This window comes from Chiloscyllium punctatum, chromosome 49 (assembly GCF_047496795.1).
Source record: "Chiloscyllium punctatum isolate Juve2018m chromosome 49, sChiPun1.3, whole genome shotgun sequence".
NCBI lineage: Eukaryota > Metazoa > Chordata > Chondrichthyes > Orectolobiformes > Hemiscylliidae > Chiloscyllium > Chiloscyllium punctatum.
The window spans coordinates 45,498,173-45,516,044 of record NC_092787.1 but is presented as its reverse complement, the minus strand read 5'-3'; the positions used below and the strand labels follow the sequence as shown (position 1 = coordinate 45,516,044).

At 43.6% G+C, this 17,872-nt stretch overlaps 1 protein-coding gene across 2 annotated transcripts; it reads right to left on the bottom strand.

Moving 5' to 3' along the window:
* Positions 1–484: 484 nt before the first annotated feature.
* Positions 485–17,185, bottom strand: zmynd19 (zinc finger, MYND-type containing 19). Of its 2 annotated transcripts, none has more exons than XM_072566383.1 (6): positions 17,040–17,185; positions 14,372–14,431; positions 8,525–8,631; positions 7,226–7,366; positions 4,990–5,170; positions 485–3,873 (listed from the first exon to the last, which is right to left on the bottom strand). In XM_072566383.1, the coding sequence occupies exons 1-6, from the start codon at positions 17,088–17,090 to the stop codon at positions 3,730–3,732; spliced, it is 684 nt and encodes a 227-aa protein (XP_072422484.1). In that variant the 5' UTR covers positions 17,091–17,185; the 3' UTR covers positions 485–3,729. The 2 variants fall into 2 exon arrangements, with proteins under 2 accessions (XP_072422484.1, XP_072422485.1); XM_072566384.1 differs by lacking the exon at positions 17,040–17,185 and adding an exon at positions 16,844–16,905.
* Positions 17,186–17,872: the final 687 nt, after the last annotated feature.

The window sequence follows — 17,872 nt, the reverse complement described above, 5'->3', positions numbered from 1 at the left end:
CCAGGTAGCAGGTCAGATAGCACGAGTGTGATGCAAAATTACTCAACCTGGCTTAATCCCCACCACAGTGGTAGTGTGTCAGAGCCTCCCTCCTTGTCTTACCACATGAAGTGGTGCCACTCAAGCTAGATATAACCACATTGTTTTTAATGAAGAGGTGCCAATGGGTTCTTTGTGGACTATGGCTATTTACCTGAATTTTGAGGGGATCAACATTCCATCATATCTCCTCTTCCATGGCCCCTAGATTTTCTCCATTAAGTTTTGTTATTTTGCTTGGATCCAAAGTAAATAACCTCACAGTGAATTTCATACACCATATTTTGGACTCAAGTGATTTACTGATATGCTTCCTTAAGTTCCTGTTAATAGCTACAATCAAAATTTAACGTCAGATCCTTAACAAGTTTGGAACAATAAGTTTCCAGTCACTTAAAAATAGGACCCAGTCGTGAAAAGCCACATTCACTCATCATACAGTAACTAGTTTACACACAAACCTGCTTCAGCTTTATTTAACAATTTTAAATACAGGCAAGATACTGTATTCAGTGCATGAAACAATCTGGGAGCACAGCAACACTGCAGTCGCTAGTGTTCTGCATTTTTGCAACTGACCACACAATATAGTTAGTAATTGGGATTGTAACAGCTTTGATGCAAAGAGCTCTGAAAATGCAAGTCTGGACGTGGTTTTGAACACCATTATGTCTGACTGTGCAGGGACAGCTCAATACTGCGGAGCAAGTCTTGTAACCAAAACAATCATTATAATCGATAATGGCGCCACTAAGCAAATGAGCATATTTAAAACTACTGGAGGGACAAAATTGGAAGCAGACCAGATCCAATTTAGTCTAAATTTGGCTTAAAATTACACACAAGACTGTGACACAGTCCAATATGTTTCAAAACAGTTTCTGTGCAGGGGTTATATCTGAAGGGGCCATATTATTCTCAAATTTAAAACTAAAATTGATACATGTGAGAACTGGAAGCCCTCAGTGTTGACTAAACTATTGAATCAATGTTGCTCCACAGCGCTTACACATGGTGTGAAATACTCCAAACCAGCAAGAGCACAAATGTTTAGTTACAGACCAGTAGGAATTGCAGAAAACGATTTTGTACTACTATTACAGACAGCTGCTATGAAATAGATGTCACATTTGAAACTCATGGTGATTTCTGTTCAATGGCCAACACAGTTGAATCATGTGTCCATTCACCGTTGTATAGTTGATATTATCCATAGAATCAGAATACAAACTGATTTGGATTGTTGCACATTAATAATGCAGTTTGCTTTTGACAGGAAAAAAGTAATAGTTAAGAGATTCAGAACATAAACTTTGAAGAGGACAGGGGCAACTACATCCTAAACCTTATGGTCTGCTGCTTTGGTTAAAATACAAATTCTAAAAGACATCACAAACCTAAACTCAAAAAAAGTTGAAGTAGCACATCCTCCAGGGCACTTAACTACAAAATATGGCAAATTCATGTTTAGAAGAGACAGCACCATGCTAAACCCATCTTATAAACAAGGAGGAAGCTGCCTGATGGAAAATCAAGATGAAAATACTATACTGGTTAACCTGAGACTGCCCGCACAAAACATCCAAAGCTTTCTAAACTACTGTAAACTCCATTGTAATATCTCAGTTGGCAGTTCGAGTGGAAGGAAAAGAAAGAGAATGCAGCAACTCAAGATCCACGGAATTCCATTACACATAGAACAGGTATCCGAATTAGAGAGCGAGCCTGGGTCTCTGTCAGGAAAAGCAAAGCTTGGCACAGCAACAGCACAACACAGTAACAGCAACCCATTTAAAACATGCACACAGGTACAGCAGCTTTCACAGGTCTCTGCTTGTCCAACATATTTCAATAGCCCACCCTCACCACTCAAAATGCTGCAGCGGAAAGGCAAGGAGACTGTTAACATGTGCAAGTATTTATTAAGTTCCAGGTCACAATTGGAGTTTTGCCTCTTATCAATTGCAGGAAAAAAACATCTTAGGACCAACTGCACCAATGTTCTTTTAAAACTGCTCACAAGGTGTACAATTACGGCTACAAGGGAGTAAGTTCTCCAAGGTGTACCCTTCCACCACTTACTGTGCAAAACCTACCCAGCTGAGGCATACTCAATACCCTCATGCTCTCAAGCACAGCGAATCTTTTTGCCCAGCAGGGGTTTCAAGCTGGATACCAGCCATCTGCTGACTCCAATGAAAATAACTTAAGATAAAAAAAAGACTTAGCACTTGCAAAAACGTTGTACGTTAACTAGAATTTCTCATGTTGCAATTAAATGATGCCCTCAAATTCCAGCTCACTTGAGATCCACTTGCTGTCCAAAAAGGAGCAGGCAGAAGTGAACATGAAGCAGGACAGGGAGTGTGCAAAAAATGTTTCTGTATGCCCACAAGTCACCTGGCCTTCTTGGTTACCTCAGATTCATGGGCCAGGTTGCAGCAGCATCTTGTGGTTGCCTGCTGAGAGCACCCAGACCAGGTATGACATTCTTTGAGAGGGATGTGTTAAGGAATCCAGGTCAAAAATCAGAAGCTTCAAGAACTTAGTTATGTGATTGTGCAGATACAGTGCTGGACAGGAGAGCAAAGGGAATTAAGAGAAATCGTAAATACAATAAAGCGACAGAACCAAAACCTATCTCGAAGATCTTGATTTGAACTGAAAACAAAAAGTAGCTCCTGGCTTTCAGAAATAGTCTTGGTGAAGGAGCTTATGTCAGTTATCAATTTCACCCTCTGACTAATACCCAAATATGGAACATTCGGTACCATTTTCAGATAGCTTTCCAGCATAAGCCCACATATATAAAGAATTCACATCACCAAGTGAATGAACATTACTATTAACTCAATACACCGTGTCCTTAAAAAAAAACACCCCATGCAGGTCCTGAATTAAAATTGTGGGAATAACAGCCAACAATTGTTTTCCCCTGATAGTTCCAATATAACTGGAAGTTATCAATTTAAAGCACCACAAACCATCCCCCGCGACCTTTGCTACATTGAATTTAACCTCCAACACACAGTCAGGTAGTGGCAGACTGTGTAGTGTGCTTAAATTGGGTTACAAGATTGAAACTACAAAGATGCTTATTGTGAATCCCACTCACTCCAGCAGCCATCACTGTAACCTCAGTAATTTTTTCCCCCTTTATAAAGGTTAAAATATTTAAGATTTTTTTCTCTCTCCTTGTCAAGTGGACAAGATCCAGAGACCTGGTGTTAGTACATTCTCTGGAACACAGTTAGCTGGGTCTTTTTTTCTTCTCTATAATCAAATTAGCAGCAAGCTGTCCCAGAGTCACACAATGCTACCGGAGCAAAATTTTTTTTAGGTAACTCTGTTCAGCTACACGTTATCACCGAACTTCAAACAAATCAGATTTTACAACATAAAAAACTGTACATAAGATTTTGTTCAAATACATATCAACATATAAATATAGACACAGAAGCTTCTGGTTAGGAACCTCTATAGTCTTCGTAGCGATCGATCTTAGGAAGGGTAGCCCCAGCCCCCTCTTCTCACAGAGATCTCCTCAAGTTCATTCTGTTCTTTGTACTTCCTCAGTGCTTAGGAAACTTTATGTCCAGTCTGAATTGTGCAAAACAAATCTGACGCCACTGTTGATTTGTGGCGAAAGCATGCGGGGCAAGGGTGAGGAGGGGCAGGGGAGGGAGGGGGTCATCGCTCAGGCTCGAATTCCTGCTGCAGTGGGCGCCTCTTCTCATGGCAATGCTTCTTATGGGCAGGCCAGTCTTTCTGCTGGCACTGGGAGCCACAGTATCGTGCCACCTGGCAGCGCCCACAGATGTTGAATTCACGCAGCTGAAATGTTTACAAAGAATAAGCGTCAGCAAACAAACAGGTGGTGAGAAATGCTGCAGTCTGATCATTTAATAGTAGAAATGTTGATGTTATTTCATTTTATATCCATGGGATCAGCCTGGAATTCCAAAATAAAAATCCACATTTACAGTGAACAAGGTGCTTATTCAACCTTTCAGAGTTGATATTTCCTCATTCCACACCCTTAGTGACTGAAAGGTAGTGACTCAAGCAGGGGCAACATCATACAGAGGTTCCAGTAGACCCTCTGACAGACAAGGTCACTATTTACATAGCTACTGTTCACAGACTTTGTCAGCTGCTACCAACACCATACACCCCTTCTCCAACCAGAATGAAAGACACCTAACAGTGCTGTGACAAACTTGGAAATGCACTGCCATCCTTCACTGTTGTTGGTTCAAATTCTGGAACTTACTCCCTATCAACACGATCCATATACATCCAGCAGCAGTTCAAAGAAGGCTGCTCACCACAATCATCTCAAGGACAATTAGAAATGGGCAACAATTACTAACCTCACCAGTAATTCCCACATCCAGTGAGTGTTTAAAAAAAGCAGTGCAAGTCACATTACAGTGTGGCCAAAACTCCTCCCGAAGGAGGCTATTTGGGCATCTGTTTGATTTCATCTTTATGGGATCCTGCAAACAACAATGATCGCTGTGCTCATTTACATGATCACCACAGTTCAAAATGAATTCATTGGATGATTGAATGAAGCCACAATCATCATGCCTTGGGATGTAATGTAATGATCCTATCACCAGATGGCAATATATACAGCTTAAGTTTGAGACAAATTGGCAATCTTTCTATTTTCCTTACCAACCTGTTCAGAGATGGTAACTGGCTAAGGCCCTAATATCTGCAATTCCCCACACAAAACCTGTAATTGTACATCACTCCTTTAAATCTACCTGTGAGACCAGGCTTTTGCTCACCTGTCCCGTAGGATTAAATTTATCTGATTACATTCCTAAGCAGCTCCTTGTCTGATTCTTAGCCACATTAGAGAGACTTTATGAAAACTACATACCCAGCATCCTCTTGTAAACAATGAGTGCTCACCTCTGTTATAACTTGCACACTCACCTGCTTTTCCATCATAGTGCATGGTGGGTAGTGGCATTCGTAATATGTGCACGAGTCCTCCTCATCCTCCATAATGTCACCATTGGCATTGTAGTAACGTGTGAGATTCAGCTCAGGGAACTGCTCTTCAATGGGATCTGCAGGCACCTGCTGGATTGCCAGCCAATAAAGACTCTGCTCCCTGTATGCAAGAGAAGCCATTAGTAACATCAATTGGTTACAAACTGCACAGAGGGGCATGGCATCAGTGGCTCAATGCATTGGAGGGGAAAAGCACAAATTAAAATGCAACTTCACAAATTAGAATTTTGTACTGCACAGGAGGTAACTACTTGTAATATTTCTCCGAATGTACAATTCACCAAGTACCATTCCACTGCTGTCACCCCGTAACTCTATGAATACCTAATTTTGAATACTTAACCACAAACTCAAACAGTGCTTAGCGAGTTTTGAAAAGATCTGTAGCTCAGGTTGAGGATTTGGATGTAGGTTTTCTCGTTGAGCTGAAAATGAACCTTCCAGCTCAGCGAGCAAACCTACATTCAAACAGTGCTCTCCACATATGAACTATGACATGAAAACATTTTTCCACTCTGTACAGACCTCACCATAATTCTGAATATCTTTCAAATCTCTTCACAACGTTCCCTTTTTCTACCCAACTTTCTCAGCCCTGAAACCAATCTCCTGAATCTTTTCTGTAGTCTCCAAAATTTTCACAGATGTCCACACCCAGAGCTGGATACAATATTGCAGCTGAGTCCAAACTAATGGTTTATACTAGATCAAAATAATATTCTTCCCCTTGTGCTAGAGGCCATTAATAAAAACCATTAATGACTTGTCGCTCTACCTGTCCTGTGGCTTCAATCACTTACATACTTAGATATCTAGGTTTCTGTGCTCATGTGATACCCTTTAATTTATATTGCTTTTCCACATTCTTTCTAGCAAAATGAATCAATTCACATTTCTCTGCACTGGAGGTTATCGACCACACGTATGCCCATTCCACTAACTTGTTCTTTTCAAGTTATACATCACACTTAGTTCACAATGCAACTGTGCCCTGTATACCAAGGTCTAGACCTTTAACGTTGAAAAGTGTGGCGCTGGAAAAGCACCGCAGGTCAGGCAGTATTGAAGAACAGGAGGGTCAACGTTTCAGGCATAAGTCCTTCATCAAGAATGAAAGAATGAAATCTCTTGCCCCTTGGATGCTGCCCGACCTGTGCACTTTTCCAGCACCACACTTTTCGACTCTGATCTCCAGCATCTGCAGTCCTCAGTTCCTCTAGATCTTTAATGTACCTCAAGAAAAGCAAGAGTCCCAACAATGATTTCTGGGGAATTCAACTAAAATCCTTGCCCCCAAAAATTGAGAAACATGATTTTCCTTTAAGAAACCCATACAAGCTCTCCTTCATTAAGCCACATTTGTCTATGTAACCATTCATTTTGCCTCAAATCATCATTTCTGGAAGCTGCTCCTACAAAGTTAAACTGACTGGTATGTAGTTGCTGCACTTAATCCTTCAACCCTTTTTGAACAACGGTATAGCACATACAATTCTCCAGTGCTGCAGCACCATCCCCTGATCTCGTAGGAAAATTACAAACAATGTATCTGCAATTTCCACCCTCACACCCAACGAGGCTGAGGGAAACTGCTCACCCCAGTGCCTTCTCAACTTCAAGTACAGAAAACTTGTCCAGTACCATCACCATTTCAATTCTGAATATTCAGTATCCGAATTATCTTCTCTTTTACCATAGCATCGGCAGCATTTTCATCTGTGTTAAAGACAGATGTACTTATTTATACTTTTGCTGTGACCTCTGCTTCCGTGTCTCCTTTATGCTGCCATTTGGACCTGCCACACCTTTTACACCTCTATACCCACAAAATACTTTGGGATTCCCTTTCATGTCAGCTGAGTTTTTTTCTTCATATTTGCTTCTTCAACTCTTCACTGAATTTTTTGTTTTTTAAATTTGCTTTCATTTTTTTCCCCCTGTTATAAGCGCACTTTTGTCTACTTTATCCAAATTTTTCTCTTTTACCACCCAGAGAGCTTTTACGTAAATGGTTTGGACAGCTGTATTTTGCCCCTGACAGCAGTGTCTTCTGATTAAGTGAACTGCAACATGCTGTAACATTAAACTAAAAATTATTAGTTACTCAATAAGGACTTCTCTCATCATACCACAGCAACCCCATCCAATGACTTACCTCTGTTTGCTGGAGATTTCCTCTGCCTTTGGCCTCCAACCTATGGGGACAAGCTTGAGGTTGTCCAGTCGGTTATCCACTGTCACGCCGTTGATGTGCACCACCTGGAAACCTGGAGCAATTCCTCCTCTGTGCCGCTCCCTGGGCAAGTTGAAAACAGGCAATGATTATTAAAGCTTTTATGAATTTGGACAGAAAGCATAGCCATCCACCAGTAAACTACAGAGTTTACAATACATTTTAGTGGCTTTGTATCCAAAATGGTTGTTTAGTAAGCTGAGGGAGGTCTTGTTTCACATGTTGCAATAGGGAGGTGCTGAAATTCAGTGGGTTCCCAATCCAGTTGAGAATTAAAGAAGAGAGACTGAGAAGATATTAGAAAGAATTAAAGGGAAGATTGGGCGGGGGGGAGAAGGAGGGAGAAGCGGAAGGGAAGAAAACTCAAATACAAAATTTCAGAATATGGAATTAATTGCCACAGTTGAAGTAGAGTCCATTATTTATTTCATAAAGGAGTTACAGATGTTGGAAAAAGATTATTAAAGGGTATAGGGAGGGTCAAAATAGAAAGATGGCTGGTGTGGAGAAAGATACAGACTTGTTGGGTTGAGTTTCTCTTTCCTGCTTGAGAACACAGATTTACTATCAGGGAACATTGTATAAAATGAAAACTAATGTTTAATTACTTCAGACTCATTTCTAATCTTTCTGTAAATTGTAAAAGTCATGCGTAGCATAATCTTCAATACATGCTAATAACGTGGCCCTGTACCATACATGTGTAGACCTTCACACAACGAATGCATCAACTCTTACTCACTTAACATAACCTGGGTTTTATTCATTGAATCTGACAATCACACCTTCTTACATATACAGATTGGGAAGCATACTTTCAAACATTAGTCAACAACTAATTTTCCTCGATCAGAAATTCGGTGGGTTTCGCAATATATAAAGGACATCAATACAACTTTGACATGGTTGGAAGAGTATAAAATTCTCTGCATTCTGTGCTGTTGTAGACTTGGATACCAGAACAGCTCCCAAACTCAATTACTTAAGGAAGCTATCTTTACAGCAAAATTGCAAACAGTGCTGGTACGAAGCCATTCACAAAACTAAGGTTCTGAATCCCAAATTAAATTCCAAAAGACAACCAATCACCCTTGCTGGATTCATACATAGGCCTTTGTGAGAACAGTCACGTCACTGCAGCACTCTTCATAAAGACAGCCTTGTAAACCTCCCCAAGGGAGGGAGATTTTGAACAACACCTCGCCCTACTGTGATACTCACCAGAGCAGCTCATGCAAAGGACGACCAGAACCCCTCCTCTTGCTGATATCGAATGCATACGCAAATATTTTTGCACCATTTCCATCAGCATCTATTTCCATACGAGCCTGTGAGGGAATGAGACAGTTCATGAAAGAATGCAGACCAGATTCAAAGGGACAGGAATAAGCCATTCAGCCACTCAAAACTTTACTGCTAACGCTTTAGACCCCAGTAGATCTAAGTCAACTCCATTTACACACCTTTGTTTCATATTTTGTGGTAAGCATAAATTCTACATTTAAACTAAGTAGCGGTGGTGGGGGGGGACACAAACTGGATGTTTAAAAAGGAAATTGAAAGGAAAGTTAGAACAAGAGAAATCAAGAAAGACAACTGTATCAATGAGGCAGAAAACTCGGAAAGGGATCATGCTGTAAGGTTGAGTGAAATAGGGGTTGATGGGAAGGGTGAGAGCAGTAACAAATTAAAAATACTATACATGAATGCACGAAGCATTAGATATAAGATGGATGTGCTTGAGGCTCTTTTGGAAATTGGCAGATACGATATTGTGGGGATAACTGAGACGTGGCTTCAAATGGACAGGGCCTGGGAAATGAATATTCAAGGCTACACGTGCTATCATAAGGACAGACTGACGGGCAGAGGGGGTGGGGTGGCCTTGTTGGTAAGGGAGGATATTCAGTCCCTTGCACAGGGGGACCTAGAGTCAGTGTGGATAGAGCTGCGAAATACTAAGGGTAAAAAGACCCTCTTGGGAGTCATCTACAGGCCCCCAAACAGTAGTCTGGATGTCGGATGCAAGTTGAATCAGGAGCTGAAATTGGCCTGTCGCAAAGATGTTACTACAGTTGTTATGGGGGATTTTAACATGCAGGTAGACTGGGAGAATCAGGATGGTATTGGACCTCAAGAAAGAGACTTTGTGGAGTGCCTCAGAGATGGATTCTTAGAGCAGCTGGTGCTGGAGCCGACCAGGGAGAAGGCAATTCTGGATCTGGTATTGTGTAACAAACCAGAATTGGTCAGAGACCTCAAAGTGAAGGAGCCATTGGAAAGTAGTGACCATAATACATTAAGCTTCAATCTGCAATTTGAGAGGGAGAGGGTACAGTCGGAAGTGACAGTACTTCTGTTGAATAAAGGGAACTATGGAGCTAGAGGGAGGATCTGGCCAAATGGTGCAATATCTTATGAGGGATGACTGTGGAGGAACAATGGCGGATATTTCTGTGTATAATGCAGAAATTGCAAGATCAGTTCATTCCTAAAAGGAAGAAAGATCCCAGGAGGAGACATGGGCGGCCGTGGCTGACAAGGGAAGTTAAGAAACATATAAAGTTAAGAGAGAAAAAGTATAACATAGCAAAGATAAGTGGGAAAACTGAGGACTGGGAAGCTTTTAAAGAGCAACAGAGGATTACTAAGAAGGAAATACGCAGAGGAAAAATGAGGTACGAAGGTAAACTGGCGAATAATATAAAGGAGGATAGTAAAAGCTTTTTTAGGTATGTGCAAGGCAAAAAAATGGTTAGGACTAAAATTGGGCCTTTGAAGGCAGAAACAGGGGAACATATTACGGGGAACAAAGAAATAGCAGAAGAATTAAATGGGTACTTCAGATCTGTGTTCAATGGGGAAGACACAAGCAATCTCCCCGAGGTAACAGTGACTGAAGGACCTGAACTGAAGGGAATTTATATTTGCCAGGATTTGGTGTTGGAGAGACTGTTAGGTCTGAAGGTTGATAAGTCTCCGGGACCTGATGGTCTACATCCCAGGGTACTGAAGGAGGTGGCTCAGGAAATCGTGGATGCGCTGGTGATTATTCTCCAGAGTTCGATAGATTCGGGGTCAGTTCCTGAGGATTGGAGGGTGGCTAATGTTATACCACTTTTAAAGAAAGGTGGGAGAGAGAAAGCAGGAAATTATAGACCAGTTAGTCTGACCTCAGTGGTGGGAAAGATGCTGGAATCTATTATAAAGGATGAAATTACGACACATCTGGATAGTAGTAACAGGATAGGACAGAGTCAGCATGGATTTATGAAGGGGAAATCATGCTTGATTAATCTTCTTGAATTTTTTGAGAAAGTAACTCTGAAGATGGACGAGGGAGATCCAGTAGATGTAGTGTACCTGGACTTTCAGAAAGCTTTTGATAAAGTCCCACACAGGAGGTTAGTGAGTAAAATTAGGGCGCATGGTATTGGGGGCAAAGTACTAGAATGGATTGAAAATTGGTTGGCTGATAGGAAACAAAGGGTAGAGATAAACGGCTCCATTTCGGAATGGCAGGCAGTGACCAGTGGGGTCCCGCAGGGATCAGTGCTGGGACCGCAGCTTTTTACAATATATGTTAATGATATAGAAGATGGTATCAGCAATAACATTAGCAAATTTGCTGATGATACAAAGCTGGGTGGCAGGGTGAAATGTGATGAGGATGTTAGGAGATTACAGGGTGACCTGGACAAGTTAGGTGAGTGGGCAGATGCATGGCAGATGCAGTTTAATGTGGATAAATGTATGGTTATCCACTTTGGTGGCAAGAACAGGAAGGCAGATTACTACCTCAATGGAATCAATTTAGGTAAAGGGGCAGTACAGAGAGATCTGGGTGTTCTTGTACACCAGTCAATGAAGGCAAGCATGCAGGTACAGCAGGTAGTGAAGAAGGCTAATAGCATGCTAGCCTTCATAACAAGAGGAATTGAGTATAGAAGCAAAGAGGTGCTTCTGCAGCTGTACAGGGCCCTGGTGAGACCACACCTGGAGTACTGTGTGCAGTTCTGGTCTCCAAATTTGAGGAAAAACATTCTGGCTATTGAGGGAGTGCAGTGTGTAGGTTCACGAGGTCAATTCCTGGAATGGCAGGATTGCCTTACACTGAAAGACTGGAGCGACTGGGCTTGTATATCCTTGAGTTTCGAAGACAGAGAGGGGATCTGATTGAGACATATAAGATTATGAAAGGATTGGACACTCTGGCAGCAGGAAACATGTTTCCGGTGATGGGTGAGTGCCGAACCAGAGGGCACAGCTTAAAAATACGGGGTAGACCATTTAGGACAGAGATGAGGAGAAACTTCTTCACCCAGAGAGTGGTGGCTGTGTGGAATGCTCTGCCCCAGAGGGCAGTGGAGGCCCAGTCTCTGGATTCATTTAAGAAAGAGTTGGATACAGCGCCCAAAGATAGTGGAATCAAGGGTTATGGAGATAAGGCAGGAAGAGGATACTGATTAGGAATGATCAGCCATGATCATATTGAATGGCAGTGCAGGCTCGAAGGGCTGAATGGCCTACTCCTGCACCTATTGTCTATCCCTCAAAACGTTCATCAACCTCATTGTTGAACATTTCAATTAACCCAAACACGTACAAACTTTTAGCAAAGAGAGAGTGTTCCACTGGTCTGCAAATGGATAAGGAACCTCAGATGCCACTCCTAAATGGTCTAACTTTTAAAACTGATGAAAGAATTCTAATGCTCATCCTCACGGCACCATGGATTTTCAACTATTTCAATACAATAGATTGGATTTGAAGTATCCTGCATTAGTTAGCACAAGTACAAGTGCACATAGATTATCTTTATGATCTATCAGAAAAAAATTGGAATCCTTTTGGTAAATCAAATATCTGTCCAAACAAGTTTGGATGAGCAAAAGCTCTACAAACCTGGAATGCTACAATAAATAGCACCAGTCATGATCTGAAAGTAACTTCTCTCCAAAATGCAATTGTTTTCTTTGCCAACTAATCAACAAACCAGATCTCCAAGAACTTCGATACACAAACTCTACATTCTGGATTGGTTATGGTTTTTCTTGCAATACTAAATTGTTAAAGTATATTTCGTATACAAGAGTATGCTCAGAATACTCTGACCATCACATACCCACTAAGCAAGAACTTGCATTTGGCATTGCACCCAAACAGGAACGTTGCCTCTGAGCTAAGCTCCAAGGGACTGCACGTAGCAATCAGCATGCCAAAGCCATTCACACCATTTACTTCTGGTGTTGGAAGTCAGTGTTGTGCATGGAACTTGGGTCAGTGCTGAAGAAAAAGAATTAGTGGGAATACTGCTGATCAATGGTAAAATATCCCAAGCTGCTTCTCAGGACTGTTAGCAAACAAAATAAGACACCAACCAACACGAGGTGGTAATTGGGCAGATGACTAAAGTTTGGACAAAGGTGTTCTGGCACACGGTCATTAGGAAATTCCAGCATAAATTGCCAACTGAAAAGTTTAGTATAACCTGCCAGTTATACTACATTAGGCAATTTCCAGAGTACTGAGCAAGCTGACAAGAGTAACACATTGCTAGGCAAAAACTAGGTGCACACTCATGCCATGCGAATTTAGTAAGTAACCCAAACAGACACAGCTGAAGGGACTTCACATCAGCTTCATGAACCTTCCATCTGACCAACATACATTCCACAAGCAGGTGCAGTCTGAAGTCCAATGCATAGTAAGTTATTGTCAGCTGTTCTTCAACTCATTCTCTCACATTATCGAACAGAACGAAGCAATCAAAGGAATGAAATCCTTGTTTCTGCGCACTTAAATGCTTTAAAGGAATTTGATGTTGCTTGCCACAGAAGCCCATTAAAACCTATCATACTGTGCAAAGTCCTTTTGACAATTACACAGAAGACAGTGATGTAATGGAAACGCCACTGAACTAGTAATCAAAGGAGAAAGTGAGGACTGCAGATGCTGGAAATCACAGTCGAAAACTGTAGCACTGGAAAAGGACAGATCATGCAACATTCGAGGACCAGAAGAGTCAATGTTTCAGGTATAAGCCCTCAATGAGGAATGTGGGGGAAGGGAGGGGAACAAGAGAAAGGGGCTGAGAAATAAGTAGGAGGGTGGGGGTGCAGGTGAGGGGAAGGTGATAGTTCGATGGAGGGGGGGGGGGGGGGGGGTGGGAGAGGAGATGAGCTAACTGGCAAAATCGATGTTGATGCCATGTGTTTGGAAGGGCCCAGGACTTGCATATCCTTGGCAGAGTGGGAGGGGGAGTTGAAGTGGTCAGCCACAGGATAGTGGGGTTGTTTGGTGCATGTGTCCCAGAGACGTTCCCTGAAACGTTCAGCTCGTAAATCAAAGGCCCAGCTTAATGTGGGCAGAATGGGGATTCAAATCCCACCATATTGACTTCTACTGATTGGAAAAATATCTGGAATAAGACCATGAAACAACCTATCTTTGTAAAAACCAATCATACCAGATCTGATGCATATGTGACTAAGGTAATGCGATCAACTCTTAACTGCTTCTGAAAATGGCCCCTCAGTTCTAATGCAATTGGGGACGAGCAACCCACATATCCTATGAAAGACTATTTTAAAAATCTAATTTATATAGTACTTCCAATATAATAAAATATTCTAAGGTGCTTCTCGAGAGTATCCCAAAACAAACTTCCACACGGAGCTACATTTGAATTGCAATGTGAGAAATCCATCTAAAGTCATACCATAGCCCAGTTTCATGCAAGTAGAGTCTGGTAGCCAAAATGTATGGTCTACCGTCCTGAGTGAAAGCTGGTCACAACAGTTGCAAATTCAACAGCTGATTTGCCAGCACCATGACTAATAACAACATCAGACATAACGGCAACAAGTTATATTTGCACAGCACCTTAAAGTAATAAAAAAAAAGGTTCCAAGATACTTCACGGGAGCCTCATCAAATGTCTATATTGAGTCATACAAACTAATATTAGGTGTGACAATTGAATAGAAGGTCAACCAGAAGCCAGGAGGAGTAAAAGGTGATTGAGAAGGGAGAAGTTGAGTTAATTCCAGGGGTCTGTCCACTTACCTCAAAGGTATAATTCTCCACCAGTGGAATGTCTTGCTCATCTATTAGTGTGTACTTAGTCTGAAAACAGAGAAACAGATTTCTTGTTAATCTATTTTTCAAAAAAAAATCATTGCAGGCTGTAGGAGCAGCAACCTAACCATAAAATCTGTGAACACAACTGAGGAGACAGATAACAGCAGCTATCAGTCAGCACTATAATGGCTATGAGTAGGCACAAGGCTAAACTCCCAATTGCTGAAATAGCAAAGTCACAAAAGTAACCAGGGAATGAGCACATACTTGCAAGGATAGAATTAGTTCAAAATATACTATCGAACTTCAGTCCACCCCCAGTGTAAATGGGTCAAAACAATGGGAACTGAATAATACTAAGCAGCTAGCATTTGGCAACAGTTGCTATGACAAATGCATCCCAGCATCTTCACTCAACACTGGAGCCCCGCCAGGGTGCATACTCAACCCTGTACTGTACTCACTGTATATCCATGACTGCATCACCAAATACCAGACTAATGGCATTTGCAAGTTCGCTGAAGACACCACCATAGTCAGTTGAATCTCAGTTGGCGATGAAACAGACTACAGATGGGAGGTAGAAGACCCGGAAGAATGGTGCACTGAGAACAACCTAGCTCTCAATGCTGGCAAAACCAACAAACTCATTATTGGCTTTCAGCAGGATGTTACTCATGCCCCTCTACACATTAACAGCACAGAGGTGGAACAAGTGGAGAGTGTCAAGCTCCTGGGAGTGGTCATCCACAACAAGCTTTCTTGGACTCTTCATGTGGACGCACTGGTTACAAAGGCCCAACGACGTATCTTCTTCCTTAAGTAGCTGAGGAAATCTGGCATGACGGCAAATACCCTTGCCAACTTTTATAGGTGCGCAATTGAGAGCATTCCATCTGGATGTATGACCACCTGGTATGGCAACTGTACCATTCAAGATCAGAGAAGGTTACAAAGAGTGGGGAACTCAGCCCGGACAATCACAAAGGCCAACCTCACACCAATAGAATCCATCTACCAGGCCCAATGTCAAAGAAAGGCAGCCAGTATTCTCAAAGATTTCCCAAGAATTCCCACAATGTAACGCAGTAATTGCTATCAGAAGAACTATGAAATCAAATGTCACCGCAATCTCCTCCAAAATTCTCAAGGAGAAACAATTAAGTCCCAACTCATTTCAAAAACTTTATGTTTGGGAACATTTCAAGTGGCCACAATTGGAGAACATGATGTGGAGGTGCTGGTGTTGTACAGGGGTGGGCAAAGTTAAAAAAATACACAACACCAGGTTACAGTCCAACAGGTTTATAGTATTTGGAAGTAAGAGCTATTGAAGAAACACAATGATCTTGGAAGGCTATTTTGCTAGAGGAAAGGAAACGTGAGTGGCACATCTGTGACCCATAAGCATATTGCCAGAAATGTAAAGACGGTGGTTATTTGCTACTCCCTGGTGAGACATTCTCAGAGGTTAGAGTTCAACCAGCTTAAATTCTAAGCACCAACCAGTTATGGCAATGCCACTTGCTTTGCATATGAATCCCAAAACTCTGGAGAAAAACTATGGACAGCATCTGCAACCATACCTCCCAAAGCACTTTTGGCAATGCTATGCTCATTCCATTAAGGACTGGGCCTATTTCCTCATTTAAGGTGTTCATGTAGTAAATTCCAAGTATTGGCACATCAGGTGTGGGATAGCCAGTTGCCATGCGTTGCTCCCTCTAACCTCAATAACGTAACTGTAATCAAAACAATGCTGAATCTACCATACAAATACTGTATAACAAGAGACTACTTGCTGTGTTAGAAATCATTAATTCAATCTCACCCCATGCAAGCAACTGAAGTTTGGTGCACCTAAACGGTGACAAAGGATTGCCGTTTTAGAGGAAGGAAAAACTTTACAACCTATTGATCTGGAGTTTAGAGAAATTCTTGGGAGATTTACCGAGACTTTGCTGCGCAACGAAATACATGAGAGCTGGAAGCACTTAAGCTCACTGGTTCGCCCTCAAGCCTCAACTAAACTCTCTCGTGGACAGCACATCTCTTAAGTTCCCAGTTATTCAGACAATGTGATGGCTACCTAAAGCTGACAAGATGTGCTGCAACAGCAAAGTCTGTAACAATGTGGGGTCAGTAAAATTGTTTTTTTTAAGAAGAGAGGTAAGTTACTCGGTGTTTGGATAGCGGCATACACACATGGCCTGGGCAACGCATTATAGGCCATTCCCCACTGAGCCAAGTGTAAAGCAGGGAGTAGGGCTCTCCACCACCCAGCAGCGCGGGCACCGGGCAAGACACAGATGTCTCGCCAAGTCTCGATGTCAGGCTGAGGCAGGACCGTAGCAGATGGGAGCACATGGCAACGGCAGGGAGACACCGCACTCCCTTTAGCCGCTTCAGGTCAACGTGGAGTGGGATACCGGGAGGCACGGGGCCCCCCCAGCTCACCTTTCACTCGGGGAGACAGTACAGGCCCGAGCCCTGGCCGCTTACTCTGCCACTGGCCACATGGCCCCAGCGAGCAGCCAGGCCTCGGTTCGGTCCCGCCCCACCCCCCTCTCCTCCTCCACGGCAGCTGCGAGCCGGCTCGGGGGCGGGATATACCGCCGACAGTTTCCCCTCTCGCTCACACCACAGCTCTCACCTTGCCCGCCGCCCGGCCGAGCCGCACAATCCCCAGCTTGAAGTCGGACATGGCCCCCCCCGCTGCGCTGCTCTCCGCTCCGCTCCACTCCGACACGCGTCCGGACACCGGCCCCGCGCCTCCGCGCAAACACTTCCGGAGGGCGCGAGAGGGTCAGCGGCGGCGCCGCGGCCAATAGGAGGCCGCCTCCCGCCGTCACGCGGGGCAACCGTTACCAAGGTGACGTCAGTTTCGCGGGAAGCTACCCAAGGGGCGGGGCCCCGCGCTCACCGTAAGCGCTCTGTCCCTCACAGAACCAGGGGACAGGGGGAGTGACAGGGAGAGACTGGGGACTGGGGGAGTGACAGGGAGAGACTGGGGACTGGGGGAGTGACAGGGGACGGGGGGAGAGCCAGGGGGAGACTGGGGACAGGGGGAGAGCCAGGGGACGGGGGAGTGACAGGGAGAGACTGGGGGAGTGACAGGGAGAGACTGGGGACAGGGGGAGTGACTGGGGACTGGGGACAGGGGGAGTGACTGGGGACTGGGGGAGTGACAGGGAGAGACTGGGGACTGGGGGAGTGACAGGGAGGGACTGGGGACAGGGGGAGAGCCAGGGGACGGGGGAGTGACAGGGAGAGACTGGGGGAGTGACAGGGAGAGACTGGGGACAGGGGGAGTGACTGGGGACTGGGGGAGTGACAGGGGGAGACTGGGGACGGAGGGAGAGACTGGGGACTGGGGGAGTGACAGGGAGAGACTGGGGACTGGGGGAGTGACAGGGAGAGACTGGGGGAGTGACAGGGAGAGACTGGGGACAGGGGGAGTGACAGGGAGGGACTGGGGACAGGGAG